The sequence below is a fragment of the Borostomias antarcticus genome (assembly GCF_949987555.1).
Source record: "Borostomias antarcticus genome assembly, chromosome: 7".
NCBI lineage: Eukaryota > Metazoa > Chordata > Actinopteri > Stomiiformes > Stomiidae > Borostomias > Borostomias antarcticus.
This window is the reverse complement of record NC_140240.1, coordinates 24,660,186-24,682,058: the sequence shown is the minus strand read 5'-3', so window position 1 is coordinate 24,682,058 and position 21,873 is coordinate 24,660,186. Positions and strand designations below refer to the sequence as shown.

The window sequence follows — 21,873 nt, the reverse complement described above, 5'->3', positions numbered from 1 at the left end:
AAGAGGTGATTCAGAGCAGGAAGGGGAACGTCACTTGTCAAAAAGGGTATATCCATATGGCTACCAGTGGTGATCTTTACAGAAATGTCTAGAGCTTCCTCCCCAAATGTGCCACGTTGAAATGATCATACTACCCCCCCTTCAGTTTGTGACCTTTTCACAAGTTAACTCATCCCTCGCCATGCACATACATTTCTTAAGTTATAGTATAGCAGCAGTAATAGGTTGTATAGTAAATATAGGCTGTAAATCATTGTATACAATTGTGTGTGTGTGTGTGTGTGCAGTCTTTGGTTTGACAGAAATTGTCCCTGCATTCTGTTTCACAGGCTGTCATTTTCACATTGTCCATTCACAAAGATAAATATTTAACACAAAGCTTGTGCGGCTAAAACTCAAACCTCTTTCTCGTCATCTCTCACCCATCTAAAGTCAACTTTAAACAACCACGGTTAAATCGCTTGACTACAATCAACCCATTTACTAAAGATGGAGAATCCTTGAAGTGACTTGTTATAAAGCTAAAAGATCCTCTGAGCAGTAATAAAAGTGTTTATAAAACCTCACCAGGTATATTGTGGTGAAAGCTTGGTGTTGTATGAAAAATGTGTTGCAAGTATGGCGTTTGGCAATCTTACAAGTACCCAACACTCCCTGTTCACTGAGTGTAGAACCTGAGGCGCGCACGCCCCAAGTCTGACCACTGGAACAACTCCCCCAGCTGCCCACACGGGGGCGCCAGGAGACAAGCTGTACAGACGTCGGGCCCATGCAGTGACACCCACCAGGTCGAGTCGCCAAGGTAACAACAAGTGGAGCACAATGGAATGCTGAGCGGCAGAAGAAGAAGTAACCAGGTTCTGTACTCTTGCTATGGTTACGTCACAATTCAAAAACAACTCCTCTCATTATTTCTCTCCAGCTAAAAGCCCTGGCCTCAACCCCCACTCCCGCACCCTCCCCCCTGTCTAGCCACCATTGCTGACCATGCTGGTCAAGACAGCCCCATCCTTCTTGGGGTCCAGGCCCAGTTCCTGGAGGTCCAGGCCCATGGCCACAAGCATCTGCAGCAGCGTGATTTCCTGCTGGGTGGCCTGGTCCACCAGGGCGGGGCAGGTGGGGTTGCATTGGGGCCAGTGGCAGGTGTCCACCAGGTGGTAGGGGCAGCCCTTCGGGGGGGTCTTGCTGTTGCGGCTGGCCTCCTGGAGGCTCTTGTCCCAGCACTGGAGGGCCCGTGGCAGGGAGGTGCCTTTCACCTGGAAACTCATCCAGTTGCTGCACAACGAGAGAGAAAGAGAGAGGGAGGGAGAGCAAAAGAGGCAGAGGAGAAGAGGTGAGAAAGGCAAAAAAGGTGAATTGAGATGGAAAGAGAGCGAAAGAGTGAGTATAGAAGGGAGAGAGTAAACGGGGGTACGGGTGTGTGTGTGTGTGTGTGTGTGTGATAGAGAGGAGTGAGAAAGAAAGTGCCAGTAAACAGGAGGGTACAGAGAGAGAGCGAGTGTTGCGCCACTTGTCATGAGCTCAATATCAATAACCCACCCCCGCTGGGTTAGCGGTTAGCAGTTTGGCTTGGCAGCCCACGTCTCAATCCGTTCTCCAGCTGCCGCCTCTTGCTGCGCGGAGCGTCCCAACGCCACTGTAACCACCAACATCATTGCTCGGGATTCGGTTACAAAGCTGTGAAATTACCCGCCTATGTCACCGCGTGGTCGGGGCTGGCTCCTCCCCCTTCTGGGTGAACGCACCCCTCGTTAAACCACACCCACTTTAAACCCTACCCTTTAGCATAGATAAGAGTCCGCCCCATGCCCTGCCGTTGACCCCCCGGATCCAGCTCAAGAGGGGGCGTGTCTGCACATCTATGGTGTGTGTGTGTGTGTGTGTGTGGGGGGGGGGGGGCATGCTTGCATGTGTGCTTTGTAAGGGATGCTGGGGGGCTAGTGATGGACGAGCACATGGAAAGAACAGCATGACCTCATGGGGCAAGGATGGGGCTACTGGGGGACAAGGAGGGGGTAAGAGGGAGGTGGGGCGGTTGCGGGGGCAGTTAATGTGCTTTTCGGGGCACCGGGAGTCACCTTACCTTTTAGTAATCAATGTGTGGGAGAGGCAGGAGGGAGCGAAGACGGCCCTGAAAAACAAACAAACACCCGTGACCCGGTCAGCCGAGAGACGACTGCATGACATCACCAACCGTTTGCGTCACCTCAAAGAGGATGAGGTCGCTGCGAAGTTCAGTAAAGTTGAAACTATGCGTTTCATCTGTATACTTTTTGCCAATCCTCTCCTTCAGTCGATTAAAGGCGGATATTGTCACGTCATCACGAGGACGACGTTGGGCCTTGTGAATTCTTTGCCTACAATTCATACATGATTTATCGGACCGCAACGCTATCTGTGTGCTGTATAAACGGTGACCCTACGGGGCGGAGCGCGCACGGGCTTACGTCACATCTTTGAGGGAGCTCTTCAGCTCCTTGCCCAGGTTCTGCATGTATGTCCACTGCTGCTCCGACAGGGTCTGGCCGCCCCTGTAGATGTTCTCCACCCTCAGCTGCTCCTCGTCAAACAGCCACTGCACCACGAACAGAGGGGCTGCAAAGGAAACACCATCCAGATAGTAGTCACATTACCACTCTCTTCGTTACACATTACCGCAAGTTCTCTTTGTGTCAATGCCTTATCTGAAGGGATCCGAGTATTGTTTTTTAATACCAAGCGCTACCAAACTTGCAGCATACTGCAGGACTGGTGATGTTATTATTTAGTGGCGGTTGACTTTTACTCCGAACCAAAAGAAGAGTTCAATTAGCTAAATCAGCTTTGAAATTGTGGTGGGTCAATAAACAATTTTTTTTTTTTTTTTAAATCGGACCACGACATCTGGGGGGACGCTACTCCTGCGAGACGACTTATTACAACTTACAGGTCAGAGTGGAGTAGAGCTTGTGGCCGAAGAAGCACTGCCACTCCTCGCCCTTCTTGAACTGCACCCTGCACCTCTCTGGCACCACGCCGTTCCACAGCCTGGGAAGATGGTTAAAAGATCACAACCCCACAGCACGAAGCCCGGCGTACAATCACTGGCACCAGTGTCAACAAAAGGCGTAGAACATGAATCAGACCAAAGATATCACTATCGGGTACATCAAAAGACTTAATGGCCAGATGAGATCCAATATTGGTTTTGAGAAATTTCTCACCGAAGCCCCTTCTTGATGGCGTCCACGGGGGAGCAGGAGACGCTGTCGGGGCAGTCCGGCGCCTTAGGTAGTTTGCTCTCCAGGAACCACCCTGAGTCCACCAGCCCTCGGACCTGGGCCTCCGCCCCCAGCTGCTCCAGCTGGCTGGACACCCTCTCCATGTTCAGCAACACGCCTGTCCCACCAGCACTGCAGGGTAGGAGGGAAACTGTGTTAACACTGCCGTCAAGTCTTGAGCCAAAATGGCCGACATAATAACTAGCAGAGCTAGACTGGAAACCCTCTCAATGTTCAATCGTACTCCTGTACTCCCAGCATTGCAGGGGAGGATGAAAATGGAGTAAACATTGTAGCTTAAACCATTAGAATTTGAGCCAAAATGTCTGCCATGCCGAACTAATGGACCTGACTTGACACCCTCTCAACATTCAGTAGGCTAGCAATCTTGTACCCTTAGTAAACTGAGTCAAATGACTCGGTGACCATTTGGCTTTATGCCAGCTTGAGTGAAAATGGCACCAGTAGCAACAATATGTCAACTAGCGGTATGTCAACTAGTGGTAGAGGTGACAACATGTCAACTAGTGGTATGTCAACTAGCGGTAGTAGTGACAATGTCAGCTAGCGGTATGTCAACTAGCGGTAGTAGTGACAATGTCAGCTAGCGGTATGTCAACTAGCGGTAGTAGTGACAATGTCAGCTAGTGGTATGTCAACTAGCGGTAGTAGTGACAATGTCAGCTAGCGGTATGTCAACTAGCGGTAGTAGTGACAATGTCAGCTAGCGGTATGTCAACTAGCGGTAGTAGTGACAATGTCAGCTAGTGGTATGTCAACTAGCGGTAGTAGTGAAAACATGTCAACTAGTGGTATGTCAACTAGCGGTAGTAGTGACAATATGTCAACTAGCAGTAGCCTATGTCAACTAGCGGTAGTAGTGACAATGTCAGCTAGCGGTATGTCAACTAGTGATATGTCAACTAGCGGTAGTAGTGACAATATGTCAACTAGCAGTATGTCAACTAGCGGAGCAACAATAATGAAGTTGCCAGACTGTCAGTTCTTTGAAGGCGTTCTTTTTTTAGGCCCTCATGGTGTCCCAGTAAGTATGTTGCTGCTGCTGGAGCTAACCTGGGACGAACTTCGGCAGCTACCGAAGAGGCCCTTAATAGATATTATGTCATTGTCCATGGGGCGAACGCAGGCTACCCAGCCCTCTTAGTAAACACCTTTATGGCTATGATGTGACTCAAATAGACCCTCTGTAGATCGGTCAGCGCAATGCATGGAGGTGGGCGGTGCCAGACCAGGTTGGGCGGAGACAGGGGCAGGGTCGGGGTAACAAGGAGAGCTGGTTAAGGAGGCCAGAACTGGGACAGGGTCCTAACGCTGTGGTCAGCTGGGAGAGGGGTGAGGAGAGGGAGGAGGTGGGGGGCAGGGGGAAGGGGACGATTTACCTTGTGCCAGCCAGCATGACAACTTTGGCCTGCTTCAACCCTTTGGGGGCGAGGTCTTTGATGACCTCGCGGATGATCAGGGAACCCATGAATGTGTACTCAGCTAGGGTAAACACAAAAAACAAATAACAACAAAAACAGAATTGCTTATACTCCACTAGGGGGAACCCAGAAAGCAAATAGAACAGAACCGCTGAATTAGCTTTCCTTCACAAGTCTGAATGTGTTGAAAAATAAAAAAAGGGATTTGATTGGACTGGAGGACGTCAGAGATCTTACTTGCATCTTTGTCTTTGTCCTTTTCCTTCTCTTTTTCTTTCTCTTTCTCTTTCCCCTTCAGTGGCTTGGCCGGCGTGGGGGGCCCCATGCCACTCCAAGCGTCACTGGAGCAGTACGGGATCAATCTGCACACACACACACAAGGTTGGTTCAGCACAACTCACTAAAACGAAAACACCATGTGTGCACACACGGATGCGCCTGCACACAACCACACACACACAGACGCACAAACACACACGCTCCCACACACCCTCACACAGAGGCCCATGTGCACATCCAAACGCATGCGTACGCGCACACACACATACACGTGTACGCCAACACACCTATATGTCATAAGATTAATGAGATCTACAGGTCAGCACCACCCCTCATTGGGCAGCAGCATGTCATCCTTTCTATCAACTCAGCTTGCAGTTGGCTTCTTCAATCACATCTACTGGCAACCTGGCATCTGACCTCAGGATCTGGGCGTTGTGACCATGTTTGACCTGATATTCTCCTCTCCTAACTGCTGAGAGAACTCATACAGTAAAACTACTCCTGGACTACATTCTGAGATGGCACCAGCTTGACGATTTTCAGAGGTGCGTTTAAAAGCGTCTCAGAGAATTTTTTATGTAAAAATTCATACTTACACAATATTAGTGTTATACCAGTGAGGGTTTTCCTCAGCCTGCGTTGACAATATCCCACTTCCTGTAAAGGAACCAACCAGAGGTCAAAAGGGCTTTTTTTCTCATTGGTACCCAGACAAAACAACGACAATGATACAGTGGAGACGTATGACCGCGTAAAACAGATATGGCGGCGCGTTCTAAAACGAAGCGGGCCAGGCGCCAGCTTACCTTTGCGTGTTTGCGGCCAGTCGGTTGAGCTCATGAGCCGCGGGATATTTTTGTATCTGGTCTCACAGGTCTCTTTGTTGTAACAGCACCAACCGCCTAAAAATAAAGACACAAATATTAGTCCCCCCTCCTCCTTGCGTCCGGTGGCAGAGAGGGAGACCCCCCACCCTCCCTTGTTAGTAGTTACAGTAATTGTGGAGTCTGGAGAGCACAGAGGCTTGCACCTGCAGACCCCCACCTGCTACATTGAACTTGAGGGGGGGGGGGGGGGGTTATGGAGTGGAGTGAGAAGAAACTGCATACACACGTTTTCTTTGTCACATTCAATCAATCAAAGTTTTATTTGTATAGCGCATTTCATACCCAGAGGCAACACAATGCGCTTTACAGAGAACAAGGTAGGTGGGCATACGACCCACCCCTACATATTCCAGAGGGAAGCAAAAAAACAGTATCACCCGGGGGCCAGATAAGTGAGCTGTAAAAATTCTTCCCTGACAACAAGGCGATCGAGCAAGCTCCTGGAGTATGTTTGTCTACCGGCTACATTGTCTTTGCTCTCACAGAATATTGAACACGGCACTAGCCTACTAGCTGGGCCTTGTTGTTGACAAGTCTTGAGTAGATCTTCTCGCGTGTGTTAAGTGTGCCTCCTTGCAAAAATAAATCATATCACATGCTAACAACTACGGCACCAACTTTAAAGGCAATGTTTTGGAAATTAACCGTATTATTATGACAGGAGGAAAATGATCGTCTCAGTCGGGTGTTTGTTTATAGGGATGACACGACGCATCCGGTCGACTCAACCCCCTCCCCCCCTGTCTCAGAATACACACGCATGTCAGAGCGCAATCCACTGAAATATCTCAAAGTGATGGGGGGGGGGGCGTCTGCCGCCCCGAGTCCGTCCATTCGTCAGTCCATCCGTCATGCAAGACCCACCGAAAAAGGTGAAAACAGGAAAGGAGATGACCAGCAGTCAGAATGCCAGCTGGGGCGTGCGCACCAACCAACACTTGACCCCTAGAGATAAAATTAACCAGTTGGGGGGGGGGTTTAAAATACACACCTTCCAGAAATATCAGCCATCGCTTGCTGCCTTTGAACTCCTTTAGGTAAAACCTGTGAACCACAAATACACACCGGATGAGAGGCAGTGAATGCGTAGAACCGAGAGAACACGCAACCATACATGGACATGTGCAGAGTCTAACGAATACAAAGTCCTCTGATGGTGATGACATTACTGAAAAATACATTTGTCTTAGGATTTAAGAGGGTAAAGCACCATGTCTGTATCTCTCCATAAAGTATGCTTTACAATAACAGGCTAGTCCAGAATCAATCAATCACTCAGATTGTATTCAGAATAGCAGAAACTGACAACAGCTCTCAAAAGTGCCTGACGGATCGGATACATTCTGCCATGAATTCTACACAGACCATCATTCACATCCACAGCAAGACGTGAGATAAACTAGCAGACGAGAGATCCGGGAGAGCGTCTTACCCCGCGGTGGTACCGTCGTTGCACGTGACCTGGGTGTTCTTGAGGAAGTGCAGCTTCATATCGTCCGAGCTCGACTGCTGGTTGGCCGCCTGACCTCCGGCGTTCCCATCCTTGCCCTGCTCCGCCGGCCCAAGATGAGGCTCCTCTTCTGGGGCAGGCTGGGTTCCCTCGCCCCCTTGAGCCCCAGACTTCTTAGGTGATTTGCCACTAGGTTTGGCATTGCGGCTGTTCTGGCAACAGATTCCTCCCAGCAGAAGCAGGAAAGCCACATGGCCTAGTATCTTCATAGCCAAGTCAGCCTGGGCGATACAAGACCAGAGAGCATCATAAGTCAGCCATTAAACTCCAAACACAACATTTAAAGCATTTTACTCGCAAACCTCAGATAGCTACAAAAAGCTCATCATTCCAAGTGAAGAGAACATTCACAATGCTGGTGAGCATGAATATTTGACTTTGCCAAGTGGTTCCAAATGTAAAACTGGCTATCTGAATCCAAACCATTCAAGCTTCAACTCAACATACCCTTTTTGGAAGTCAGCTGTGGAAACGGAAGGATGCCGAGGTCAAGCGGAGACGCGGCGCTGCTGAGGAGAGAGGGGAAACAGAGCGGGTGACGATGCCGTTAACAAGGAGGTCTGTGGTGGAGGCGGGAGGGCGCGCGGAGCCTTTATAGTGCCATCGTATGGATCGTATTTCCTCGTCTTCGGTCCGAAACCGCCGCCAGGTGGCCGCGCCGATGACGACACCCTCTCTCCGGGGGTGCTGGACGGAGCCGGTTCGGCGAGGAGAAAAGATAACACACGCTTTCTCCCGGACATATTTCAAGCCCTCTCCTTGAAATACACACACACGCGCCCACCTATCCCTATCCACCTGACCGAGCCTCACAACAAGCCCACCCACCTCCCAAACTCACCCTTCTCCCTCTGTGCCCCCGCCATCCTCCGCAATTGGCCCACAGTTTGATTTAAACACCTACATGGTTGGAATACCTGCATGGACCTTTCGTATGGTATGTAACCTCTGAGGTCACTGGAGCGAACACCTCAAACACACTCCCTGTGGAGTTCATGCGTGTTTAAAAACCCGCGCACAAGGACGCTCTCAAGGTACACAGACCAGTGGTGAAATACACAAGCTAAAAAGAGAACTGCATAATTAAGTCACTTTTGCATTCATTTACAATCGAATGATTCTCTGTTGATACTTGAAAGAGAGAGACCTAATAAGTCATATTTCTATGCAGAAAAGACAACATTTTTAAATGATATGGACATTTGGTGTTTGGCTACTCATCCTCATTTTGCTTTCAATTCCATTTCCCAAGAAAACATCAATCTCAAAATATGAAAATAATTCAGAATTGCAGTGTTTCAAAAATATTTTCTGCCATGAAATGTTTGAAAAGCGTTAGAAATATAACTGTCTAGCGGGTAAATCACTCAAGCACTCGAGCTGCACCTGCAAGCACATAACAGTGACTTGAACAGGATAAGCATGACCCTGACAAACAAAATGATGGGCATAATTATTGTCACACTACCGTGCACACACACTATCTCTCAAATGTCTGTGTGTAAATGTAAAAAAAAAAAAAACCATGTAACTTTAATTACATTTTCATTACAGACTAATCATTGTTTTATGGGCAGTACTTCCAGTGCAGTGCCTTCAGCTGTAGTCCCTAAAGGTCTCGAAGGAATTCCATGGAATTTCTCTACTTATGGCTACTTGCAAAAAGCATGGAAACAGGAAATTATATTTTATATTTACAATTATGTCTTTCTGCAACTCACACAACACCTCAGTTTAGGCTAAGAACACAGGCTGAATCCGATTCCCACACAATGCGTTGTTCGGCTACTTTACCTTTTGGCTGAGCGTGTGCAGGGATCAGGGATGTTCTCACAAGGGGCTCCTGGACAGAAGCTTTGCCTCTGGGGGAGGAAGAGGCAGGCTATTTGAAACTGATCTCTCCGTCCCCCCGCCCCCCCCCCACCCCACCCCACCCCCCAGGATGGCTGTAGGGTGACGCATCAGGCCCCACCGATCACTGAAGGAGATCACGAGCCCCACGGCCTCTAAAATTCTCATCAATGAAATGCACACCATCCCGACATGTCAATCAAGCTCTTAATGAGTCCCGCGCCGGGCCTGCTGGGAATCTGGGACTGGGACAGGGGCTGTATGGGCCAGGGGCGGATAGATACACTGATAATGGCACTTGACTTTACGGGTGGAGGCAGCACAATCAGGGGTATAGTGGTGAGGAAGTGGGCATACTCTGACTAAAGAAGTGGGTGTAACATACTGTAGCAGAAATATTAGTTTTTTTTTACATTAGTGGTGTTTAAAGAAGTCGGTACACTGTGGGTCCATGGATAAAGAAGTGGGTCTACTGTGGGTCCATGGATAAAGAAGTGGGTCTACTGTGGGTCCATGGATAAAGAAGTGGGTCTACTGTGGGTCCATGGATAAAGAAGTGGGTATAATCCGTATAACCTCCATTACACCACTGAGCAGAATCAAATCTGACCCATGAAACAGAACATGTATAAGGGCTGTGGTACTATTCCAGTTTACAGCGAGACACTGTCCAAGATACTCAAACTGAAAAACATGACATCCATCAGCTAAATTTGGGCGGGACGCCATCCATGCTTGTGATTGAGACAAAGTGAACATGTTTGAAAGTCACAAATGAAAATGGTCTGTTATTGCATACATCCCATAGCTTGGCAGGTAATACAAAGAACTCTATTTATTTTATCCATTTTTCAGAGTTCCTCGTTGCTTTTGGCAAGATTCGGGCTATTTTCATTACTTTCAAGTTAGGCCAGAAAGAACACAAAGATACTCTGAAAAATATGCCTGAGAGAACGTATGTGCCTTAGCACAATAAAAAGAACCATAATGACACTGCTATACTGAATTTGATCTACCGAGCTGAACAATTTCTTCATTCCTCCAGTCGTCTTGAAGCCTGCAAACCACCATCTGTCTTCCCAGAAATCAATGCAACAATCTGTTTAACAGATACCTCAAATAGCTGAGAAACGAAAAAAAAGGTTGCTGTAAATCTATCACCTTTTGCCAGATAGTCTCGAGTAGAGTTCTCGAAATGGCATTGCTGCTATTTTATTTTTCTTTGATATGGGATTTGACAGATGCTTGATTTTTGCAGACAGGCATCAGATCAATAGCGAGGGTACCTTAGTTTTCTACCCCCCCAACCCCCACTCAATTCAACTCTATGAACCTGTAAAGGTCAGTCACCCTTCTTATCACCGCTCCAACACCACAAGTGCCAAAAGTGACGCTCTTATCCAGGAGTCTATCACCCGCGGCGCTTCACTTGAAAAGAAAAACATTTTGCAGAACCCGACACAAAACGTGGGAGGCCGTAAAGACCTGCCAACCTGCGACCCCGGCTGCTTGACCTCGGGCCACATAAGTTGCATACTTTCTCCCAGTGTTGTTGTGGGTTTTTTTTCACAGGCACCTCCAAGGTCAGGCCGCAGACACCTGGAGCCCGGGTGGTCTGGGGCACTTTGTCTGCGGAGCGCGCGTGTCATCGCCGCACCCCCCCCTCCCCCGGGGGTTGCTGAGGGCGGCGAGCAAGAATATTTGTCGGCTGAGAGCATCAAAGCGCGGCGTGCCGTGGAGAATTGACGTCCGCCAGATTTCTTTCGACCACCAACACCAACAAAGAAAAGGGTCGCGACCTGCCGGCAGCAACTTGAGCGGTAAACCGAGCACATGAGCGGTAAATGGCCACCATACGCTCGTCCACGTGGGTGTTCGGTCGATGAGCGCAATGTGTGCAGTGCACAGTATTCAAGGCAGCTGAACAGGGACAAGGCAGCAGAATGCACACAGAAGCATTAAACGCCTCACCCCCCCACCCCCCCACCCCTAAGGCAGCAACACGAAACATAAACCCACACGCACAGGCTACTGCAGCTAAGTCGCGTGTAATTCGACAATCTGCCGCCGCAGATCGCCCCAAATCTGGGTTGTCACCAGCGCGGTGAGGCACCGGCCGACGAGAGGGGCCCGCGCCGTGACAGATGGGCGGGGAGAGTGGCATCTTTACGAGCTGTGTGAAAGCCGGGGCTCAGGGGGAGAGCGATGGCTCCCGGGCCCCCAGGCATTGCCAGGGCTCACCCTTCAATCAGCACGGAGGGCGGGGGGGGGGGGGCTTACCGGGATTGGGTGCGAACTGGCACAGCTGGAGCGAGGCGAAGCCGGACCCTTAGAAACCGGGTTTTACAGGAGGCCTTGCGTGATGACCTGCCGCAGACCTGCCGAAGCGTCAGGGTGATAGATGAGGTGGGGGTGGGGGGGGGGGGGTTTGGATGGTGGTAGTGAAACAGGGAGTTGAACGTTGTAACTGTGGTGGAATAGGACGGCATAACATAGACGTGTAGGTATGGTGTGCCCGTTTGCAAGAGGGGTACATCTTCCACACACCCCACCTCCCCCCTACTTCTACTTCCACCTTTGTCTGAACAGATCCTATCTGCAATACACACACCAATCCCGGAAATGCAGGCAGCTATAGTAGGGTGAAGAATGAAAAAGCAGGCCAGGGATACCACGTTAGAAACTATAGAAATTCTTGGGAATTAGAGCACAAAAGGTCATTGGGCAAATTGGGCTGCCTTGCTGCTTACCCAATCCCAAAATCTATCACAAAAATTAAAACACTTCACAGTAGAGTCAGCGGCCTACCTCTCATCACCTCTGTCTACCTCTCATCACCTCTGTCTAACTCTCATCACCTGTGTCTACCTCTCATCACCTGTGTCCACTGTCTTTGTCCTCTTGCCTCTCTTTGGGGGGGGGTTGTGCTTGGGGAATAGCTTGAAGAGTCTTTGTGGGGTATCACCGCACCGTTGAGCAGCAATGTGGCCTTGGGACTAGGGTCCACTGGGTCACCTGTCACCGTGTTGATGAATATCGCCAGGGCGGTCACGCCACGCTCTCCGCTGGAGACTGATACTCAGAGGCTGGGCCTGCTGATAAGCCCTCTCCAGCTGATCCACATCACACCCATTCCAGGGTGCCAACACAGCTGCGAAGACCTGGCTGATGAGAACAAGCACTTGCCACGATGAACAAGAGATATAAATCTGTGGAAGATGAAGTGCACTGTAGGCTTTATAAGACACGTAAGGGTCTACATAGATGTTCTACAACATATTGTCATATAAAAGTGGTTTTGCCACATTGGATCAAGCAAGGGCCTGTTATGATACTCTGGACATTCCAAAAACATCTTGAAAAAAAATAGTTTCAACTCAAAAGTATAGATTTACGAGTTAGAAAGAATTAGTTAAGTACTGCTAAATAACTACAACTGTTCAACTACAACAATTCTCTCACCCAAATATATATAAGTATATTCGTAGTTGGCATAACATAAATCTAAAACAATTCCTCATGAACAAAATGTGCATGTACCTCTGTAGGCCTTAAGAAATGTTAAATAAAACTAAATAAAATACTCCTCTCGCACAATGCAAACATTTTGAGTCGCATACGAAGAAGAGCCTTGCATCTTGCACTAAATTTAAGCCTTGCATCTTGCCGCCATAGTATAAAAGAACCATGCACACACCCTGACGCTGTTTGGTCCCCCCCCCCCCCCCCCCTCAGCCAACCTTGGCCAGGCTGGGCTGAGGGGCTGAGGGTGCTGTAGGTGGCGGTCTCTTGCCCATGTTAGGAAGGCCATAAATCAGGGATTCCTGCTGAGGTGATGTCAGTCCTTTGCCTCATGTGTTATGGCTTCACACTGTGAGGACACGTGGTCACAGCTTTTCTAAGGCCACACTTTCACCACACACACGAGCCTGGAAATGTACAATACAGAAAAGTCACATGCGGTTTAAATGTTTGGTGTATGCTTCTTCGGACCCCAACTATTAGTTTGGACTTTGGAAACCAAACCAGGGAACAATATTAGTGCACAGACCAGTAAGGTATACATGTGGGGCATAAGAAACCTATATATCACTTAAACCAATGACATCATTTACAGTGTATACATATACAGACTACAGTAAAAAAAAAAAAAAAGAAGATCAGCAAAGAAATCTATTTATGGCGGTGCATATAGTGAGGTGGCAGTCAGGGTGTGTGTCTTCTGCCCGTGCTGTCTTGTACTGACCTGGATAACCAGCTGGTATATGAGGCCTCTCACTTCTAAGAACCTCTCGTAAAGAGGTTCCCGGCACTGATTGGAAGCTGTGAGAAACAAGCCCATGGGATTCTGACACACAAACAGCGCAGGGATCCTTCTCAAATTTACAACATGACAGTTATTAGTGGGCCTATCTGTGTTAGCTTATACCGCTCCTCCTGAATTTGCACTCATCCAAGTGGGATGACTGGTGTGATATAAATCAATATGAGATTATGCACTAAATTTAATTTCCTTTTGTTGGTAAGACTCAAATATACCGAGTATAGAGTGTCGGATAGAGTGATGTAGTGGAGGGTATACAGAATATACCCGCTTATTCGTGGACCCACAGTACACCCATATCTTTATCCGTGGACCCACTGTATACCTACTTCTTTAGTGAGAGTATACCCGTTTCTTTAGTCACCATTACACCCCTGTGTTGCTTGACCAAAACTGCTCTAGTAGGCTACAACAATGAGTCTCTTGTTGGGGAAGTGAATATTTTATGAAAACTTAAAATGCCCAACAAACAAACAAACCCAAAGTTGTCTCCTCAATTTTCAAAGTAAGAAATCTTACATGACTAGATTCACTCTGCGCCAAACGACTATAAAACGGATAGTTTCCTCATCAAGAACTTTTATGACCTCGCAGATGAAAGGGCAGCCTCTGTTCTTTGTCAGTTAGGCAGCCTGAGGTCTAGTGATTGACAGTCCTCCTCAGACCAGGCCCAAGAAACAATATGATCTGCATCCGAAAGCTTTTATGACTGCTGTGGATTTATATCGTTCGTGCCCCTCAAAATTTATTGCCCGGCAGATTATTCACGGGGAGCGAGTCGGTCCCATTTTGAAAGTTTTATTGCTCTTCTGAAATTCTTGTTTTCGATTTCCCGGTGGATATATCAGCAGATTCCTTCAGAGGTGAATCTAGGCGAAGAACTTGAACAATTCATGCAAACTCCTGATCACCGCAGACGGCTGCTAAAGATAGCTCTATAGTGTCGATGTCAAGAGACACACGTTACTCAGCAGTGGGCCAAAGGGCCGAGTTTCTGCTCCGTCCCCAACCAAATCCCTATCGCTTATCAAGCACAAGGGATTGAATATCAGTGAGGGGTGAGGGCTAATAACGGGCGCTAATTTAGACGTTGGTTTTTATGGTTTACTGTTATTAACACCTACATCATGACTGAGTCATCACTCATGTTTTTATTTAACAGCAATTTTGTCACCCAACGCGGTGCCAAAAATGCAGTTGTACACTTGTTGCTTTTTTTAAAGACTTGCATCTTGCTATAAAGCTGTCAACACTATTAATATGGAACAGAAATGATCTCCGACGGTCGACTTTTAGTTACCAAGCCCACTCCCCCCTCCTGCCCCCAAGGCCTCTACTTTCCCATGTAGCTTATGTATAGCTCATGTATAGGCCAATGCTTCCGGTGACAATTAAAGTATGCCCCTGCTTCATCTTCCCCATCAAGACAACGTGCTGAAAATGTCATGTAAGTAATAACAAAAATATCTTCTTTAATTTTGCACCGGTCAGCCTGGCAAGAATGCATTTTGACATTAGAACACTTGGGACCATATAGCTGGCAACACATTCTCATTATGGCTCGTCTTGCCAAGTAGAAACTGGAATCACTGGGTAAACTTTCACGCTTCCGTATGAGATTTAGGCCTACCATCAAAAATGCACCCACCCCAAATCTCCCATTTAAAGAAACCTTTTTATTTGTGAGAGACACATTTTGAAGATATTGTGCATGCATGCATATCAAAATCCATTAAGGCATTTGCTACTAAACAAATAAGAATAAACATTTGAAATCTAATGACAGGCTATCAGCAGGAATTGCCCGATGCACAACAACTTGCAGAGATGATCCGTTCGTGCACCCTATCATTGAGTTTAATTTATGGACTGTTTTGCAACAAGAGCTAAAGAGAGGGGTCTCTGTGATTTATGATGGCTGTGTGTCACTGGTTATTTATACTGAAGCGGGGCCCGTTGGCGGTTAAGCAGGCTAGGTAACTACGGCTAGGTATCTTTATCAGCATGATATCACCATGTATCAAAAGGCAGACCTGAGCACAGAGGAAACTGGGTCACGGAACAAACCAATCCGGACGCAGTCCCCATCCCTCGTCCACAAAATAGCCTCACCTATATACACGCTTCGTTCTGTCACGCAGTCGTAAGTCACAAGAGCGTCTTTAAACGATGTGCACCGGGGAAATTAATTTGTTTGGGGAGTTTTGTCCATCTTGGGGTATGTGCCCTAACGACAGCCTATTTTTAAGGCAGAGGGCACACAAAGAGCAGAGTTACAGCATGTTAACCTTTAGGGTCACGTCTGATACGTAAACCCAACCCTGGGCTAAAAAAACTCCTCTGACCTCATGCGGAAGAAAATAGCACAGGGCCCTGTGAACCTGGGCCACAGCACCCCGCCCGAGGGGCACTTAGCCCGGGCTGAGACTGGGCCATCTGGGCCTTCCTCGCACACAGGTCAAAGAGCCAACGCCGGGACCTATTGGACCAGGATTGCATCCACACACCGCAGCTGCACTAGCCATCCTGTGTGTGAGAAATATTAACCTGGGATTGGCTACATGTAGCACCCGAGGACCCCTGAACCTTGTTTTGTTGCGAGAACAACTGCGTCCCGACGGCTTCTAAACATGCTGTTAGAGCCAACGTTGACTGTACTCTCCGTGTGTCCCTCTGTGATGTGGTGGCATCTAAAGAGGTCAGAGTGTATGAGGCAAGGTCAGTAAAGAACGTTCTGTAGAAGGATGCACCGACACCTCCTTATAGCCAATACTGAACCAACAGAGGGCCTGGACTGCCACTGTGCTCTACTTGCTGAAAGGCACAGATTAGTCCTGTGGCTGTCAATCCTTCTTTCACACTGACCTCATGTTCCCATGGAGAACAGGTGTGTACGAGACTTAGCGGTTCGGCCGGAGTGACAGGACATTGTTCCGTTTGATTTATGAGCTATAATATGTAAAGAGGAGAGTATGTTGAAGGGTCGGATAGCGTGAGAATGCCAATATCGATATGACCTCATTGGAACTATCTGCGGTATGTGGTTTTCAGGGAACAGTGAAGTTGGGATTCAGAGGTACACCACGTCATCTCCCTGTTATGGAAATATGAGATTATCCAAAATGGGTTTTGATCACTTTGAATTACAAACCACTAGCTACTACCAGATTATGTATTAGGTTAACACAGAATTTCTCACCGCAGGACAAGGAGAGAACACACTATACTGTACTCATTATTGCAAATGGTCACTAGAGTATGCTTGGACTTGAGCAAAGGAATGCCATCAACTTTCCCACCAATATCACTTTCGGACAACTTGCTTTTAGTCAGAGGCCCAACTCAGAGACACTTCAACTTTCAAATGACTTTGAGCTGGCCTGAATAAATGAAACTGGGCTTCTATTAGACAACAATCATGTATCCATTTTATTAGGACATATTTTGGTAATGAAAAGTCCACCAAATCAGCTTTACACACAGTGTACAGTGAGACACGTTTACACCAGGCAATGGGAAGTGTCTGTCTACAGTATTATTAAACTGACATAAGGCCATATCAACAGTCATTAAAGATAACCAAACAGATACGTACCACAAAGTGCTTTGTGAAGAGCGGGTTGCCGCTCGCTCCAATTTTTAAGGGGATCACTAATACAATTTACATGATCATTTGCGTAACTTAATTCCTAATCTTTGGAGTAAATAATACAATACGTAAAATCTGAACGCTCCAGTGCATCAGACGCGCTCGGAAATGCATATTGCCGCTTTGCAGCCAACTTGAATTGCATTTTTCAAAAGCCAGTATCCGGGTAACTGGGAATGAGGGAAAGAAAACAGACAGACACGCCATGTCAAAGCAGATCACATGACTTTGGGCAGACAACAGCACAGATAGAACACCACAGTAAATCACAGCCACATGCAATCTTGACCAATATGACTCTGTTTTTGAGAGATCAAAGCATTTTGGCGGGTTCCAATACAGGTCTTAAAATACGTTTCTATTTCTATTCTCTTTCAGTTACTTAATGATCCTGTGATGATAAACCACAAAATAGAAAAATAATTGGAAGCAGAAAATACCTCTTCATCACAGACCAAAGTAATGGGTTGCCAACAACAAAAACATAACAGGGACAAAAAGTCCTTATTTGACAAATGTTACATCCAATGGATTCAAGAATTCAACTAGGAACTGCCTGTTCCACAAAAGAGGTCACTTTGAAGACTTAAATTTTTTTTTTTTTTTTTAAAACAGGAAAGAATTCTTACCGATTCCGCGTCGTGTTCCAATCCCGTGTCGTGGTGCTCCATCTCATCGTCTCGGAATTCCTTTATCAGCTTGAAATAAAATACCACAACAAACTCTTCACACCCGGGCACAAAGTACAAAAGAAGAACACTGTCTGTCTCATTTACCTCAGTATTGGGACTGCTCGGACGCCTATATCGAGCGCACCCCAGCTGAGTGGATATGTGGCCCGGCGCTGGTTGACTGACCTTGAGGAGTTCGACGTATCTGTCAGGGTCCTCCTCCATCAGGGCTCTGATCTGGCTGTTGTAGTGCTCCGAGATGCTCTCCTCCACGGCCACCGTGCACGCCATGGCGCCCTCCTTCCCCAGCAGGGCCGTGGACGCCCCTGGAGAGACACCCGTCACTTGTCTGCGTTCTGATCACCGACCGCACTTGGCCAACACCAACACAGCATGTGGACCAGCGTGGCCTGACTGAGACTCCAGATGTAACGGTATAAACATTTCGTATCACAATTATAGTGACCAAAATGATCACAGTTATCAGTATTATCACGGTATTATAAAATGATTTCAACAAGTTTTATATTGAAAACCACAAAAAAAAAATTAGCAGCACTATGCACTTTCTTTTGCATAAACATTAAAATAATGCATCTTGGAGACTGTTGCTAAATTTGGTTGATGCCTGACAGTATTTAGTTATCATTACATCCCTAACTAAGACCAGCATGGCATGGCGGAGACCAGCGCGGCCTGACAGAGAAGCAAAGCTGAGGAGACTCCTGTCAGCCCAAACCTATCACAGCCATATCGACTAAACTCAGTCTAAGCAGTAGTTTTAGACTGAGCACGACCCCGCAATAACCGGCCATACGAAGACGTGAAAAGGCGAGGATGATCAAATCTCCCAGTCCACTGCTTGAACCCCAGCGTACCTAGTAGGAACCCTGCGACGTTCCAGAGGGGTAACATCAACGTGGGTCGAATTCTGTTCTCTGCCAGGATCTCGTTGAACTTCTCAAGGTGTTTTTTCTCTTGGTCCCACATTTCCTGGAGCCACAGGAGGTATGTGGATTGAGTGATTCAAGATTCCTTTATTTGTCACATGTAATGTACGGTGTAGTCACAGTGAAATGTTGCTGCCGGCTCCAAGATTATGCTTGATACAGATCAACTCTAATACTCAATTCCAAATGTACAAGTTACAAATTTACAAATTATGAAAATTAAAAGTTTACAAACTAACACTAATTACACAATAAGTACCCTTAATATACAGTATAAAATGGATTATGTACGTGCTATAACTAAATAATCCAGGGTGAGTTATGTACATGCTATACTGTAGCTATAATAAATAATCCCGGGTTGGGGATATTGCGTTGTTAATGTTTGTGTCATGAACACTAGGTATCCTGCTCCTCTGGGTATTGTGGTACTATACGTTAGATAGTCATTCAGGAACAGGTTGGCTTGCTGAAAGCAGCTCTTACTAGGTCTCTGTGACTGATGCTGGTACATCATGGTACTTGGATTTGTACAGAATGGTACATGGATTGAGTGATGCTGGTACATTAAGGTACTTGGTTTTGTACAGAATGGTACATTGAGTGCATTCCCTGTAAATGATAAATATACTGCACTTACAGTATATAGCGCACTTTACAATGGCCTCTCATTCACCCATTTGATTCTCACAACAATTTCGGCATCAGTGTCTTGCCCCAGTAGCCTACACTTTAACGTGTGGACAGGAGGAACCGACCCTACGATCATTGGACGACCCGCGATACCGCACCTGAATGAGAGGTCCCGTCTGTGTCCTTCCCAGCACCGCCATCTGGCCGGCGTAGATGCGGTTGGCGCCGTATTCTCCTGCGTGGTCAACTCGCAGCATGCTGGCCAGCATCTCCTTCTCCTCACTGTCCCGCGGCGGCGGAAGCACGCTGTATCCCCGGGAGGACAGCTGCGAAGGTCCTGAATCGAACACAAACAGACCAAAAAGTTGACAACTAGATGTAGCAAGCAGGGTTTTTAGGCAAGGAAAGACCCGCGCTTGTAAGAAAAGCTACAGACAGCTGAAAGGTTATGCAAATAGAAGAAGAGTAACGTTTAACTCGATAGCTAGCTTACTGTTTGTGGTGCAGGGGCGAGGCTCGGATGTTTTAGAATTGCAGCTAACCACTTGCTAGCATTAGTGCCTACCTCTGTACTTTAGACAGCATTGCTGAAGCCTCAAAGGACTGAAAACCTGCGCCCAGTCGTGTAATGCAATGTTTGCGAAAATGGCTCTCCGCATGGCCAGGATTGTGGTTGTTTGTTTAAATTAAAACACAAATGTGCAGTATGTCATTGAATTCAATGTTGCCAGCCTCACTGGAGACTGAAGGTGGCGCGATCATATGACGTCACCACGGCGCATCTTTTTTCAACATGATCATTTATTAAAGCAACAATAGCTTATCGAAATGTTTCATAATGTCCGTTTCGCAACTGTCTACAGCCAATTGAGTTAACACAATTATGATTCAGCCTACCCCCCATTCATTCAAAGCCTTTCATTTTTTAAATTTGAGAGAGTTCTGAACCTATTTGCTGCCCAGAACACAAGCTCGAAGTGACACTGTTTCAATGCAATTGCCCTAGGCGAAAGTAACTAAACTAAACTGATCATCTTGAACTCGAGATGCTCACCTTAAACCTATTTTACTTATTGTCGTTACTTTGTCCTTGCCAAAACCTTCACAACTTTGGCTGCATGTTCCATAGCCATGGTGAATGACATGGGAAGAACATTAAGTAGTTTCTTTGATGACCCATAGATGGCAGCCTTGCACAGACAGAGAGGTTGGCACAATCAAGTAGGCTACTGAAGCTGGCTTTGGAAGATATTGCAAAACTCACTAGGAGCATATGCTAACTTGTGATATCAAAGTCCTCTTGTTTTTCACAGAGGGGACCAATGTGGACTAATCCACACTTCAATCAGATTTTACACACAACAAAAAAGCATTACATTCAATCAAAGCAGCATTCACTTTAATCACCCTGATACATTATAGCCTACATGGGGGGGTTGTGGCTCAAGAGGTAGAGTGGGTCGCCCAATGACCGCACGGTCGGCGGTTCGAATCCTGGCTCCTCCTGTTCACAATTTCGAAGTGTTGGGCAAGACACTGAACCCCAAATTGCTCCCAATGAGCAGGCTGGCACCTTGCATGGTAGCTGCCGCTATTGGTGTGTGCATGTGTGTGGGAGAATGGGTGAATAAGAGGTCATTGTAAAGTGCTCAGGGGCGGCTGTAGCTCAGTTGGTAGAGTGGGTCGTTCAGTGATCGAAGGGTCAGCGGTTCGAATCCCATCTCCAACTGTCCACATGTTGAAGTGTCCTTGAGCAAGACACCTAACCCTCCCAATGAGCAGGTTAGCACCTTGCATGGCAGCTACCGCCATTGGTGTGTGAATGGGTGAATGAGAGGCCATTGTAAAGCGCTTTGAGTGCCGCTAAGGTGGAAAAGCACTATATAAGTGCAGTCCATTTACCATTTGGATAAAAGCGCTATATAAGTGATGGCCATTTACCATAATAGACATTGATATTCATTTAATACTGACCCCTGTTTTGAACACCCCACCCTCCAACACACACACACATCAGTCTCATAGACTCCATTCTCAGACTGACCATGAATCCAACTTTTTGACAAGGCTCATGTTGACCGGTTCGGAGCAGACGCCGGCCGCGGCTATTCTTCAAGCCGGTGAAAGAATGCACTGAGACATCCCAGGAATGGTGGGGCTGACTGTCTGCTATTGAGCTGTTATGGTGATGGGCAAACAAGCCTGGGATGGTAGTGGGTGTCGCAGTGTGTGTGTGTGTGTGTGTGTGTGTGTGTGTGTGTGCGCAAGACGGCAACGCACTGTTTGGTTGGCACTATGGGAAACAGCAACGTAGTGTCTGTATGTGTGTGTAGGCAATGTCTTGCTTGTGTGCGTATGTGTGTGCGTATATAGGCAACGGCGTGTGTGTGTGGGCAATGGCGTGTGTGTGTGTG

At 47.3% G+C, this 21,873-nt stretch overlaps 2 protein-coding genes across 3 annotated transcripts; both read right to left on the bottom strand.

Annotated features, from left to right (window-relative positions):
* Window positions 1-968: 968 nt before the first annotated feature.
* Window positions 969-9,246, bottom strand: notum2 (notum pectinacetylesterase 2; the record flags this gene model as incomplete). The annotated part of the gene is made up of 13 exons (XM_084441525.1): window positions 9,176-9,246; window positions 7,829-7,887; window positions 7,304-7,602; window positions 6,863-6,915; window positions 5,791-5,886; window positions 5,581-5,641; window positions 4,940-5,064; window positions 4,661-4,763; window positions 3,204-3,392; window positions 2,927-3,027; window positions 2,448-2,595; window positions 2,084-2,131; window positions 969-1,275 (listed from the first exon to the last, which is right to left on the bottom strand). The coding sequence occupies exons 3-13, from the start codon at window positions 7,588-7,590 to the stop codon at window positions 969-971; spliced, it is 1,518 nt and encodes a 505-aa protein (XP_084297651.1). The 5' UTR covers window positions 7,591-7,602; window positions 7,829-7,887; window positions 9,176-9,246.
* Window positions 9,247-17,020: 7,774 nt separating this feature from the next.
* Window positions 17,021-20,171, bottom strand: coq7 (coenzyme Q7 homolog, ubiquinone (yeast)). Of its 2 annotated transcripts, none has more exons than XM_084441282.1 (6): window positions 20,025-20,171; window positions 19,618-19,796; window positions 18,755-18,869; window positions 18,063-18,202; window positions 17,835-17,903; window positions 17,021-17,375 (listed from the first exon to the last, which is right to left on the bottom strand). In XM_084441282.1, exons 1-6 carry the CDS (start codon window positions 20,116-20,118, stop codon window positions 17,298-17,300), a joined length of 675 nt encoding a protein of 224 aa, XP_084297408.1. In that variant the 5' UTR covers window positions 20,119-20,171; the 3' UTR covers window positions 17,021-17,297. The 2 variants fall into 2 exon arrangements, with proteins under 2 accessions (XP_084297408.1, XP_084297409.1); XM_084441283.1 differs by having other exon boundaries at window positions 19,953-20,059.
* Between the last annotated feature and the right edge of the window lie 1,702 nt (window positions 20,172-21,873).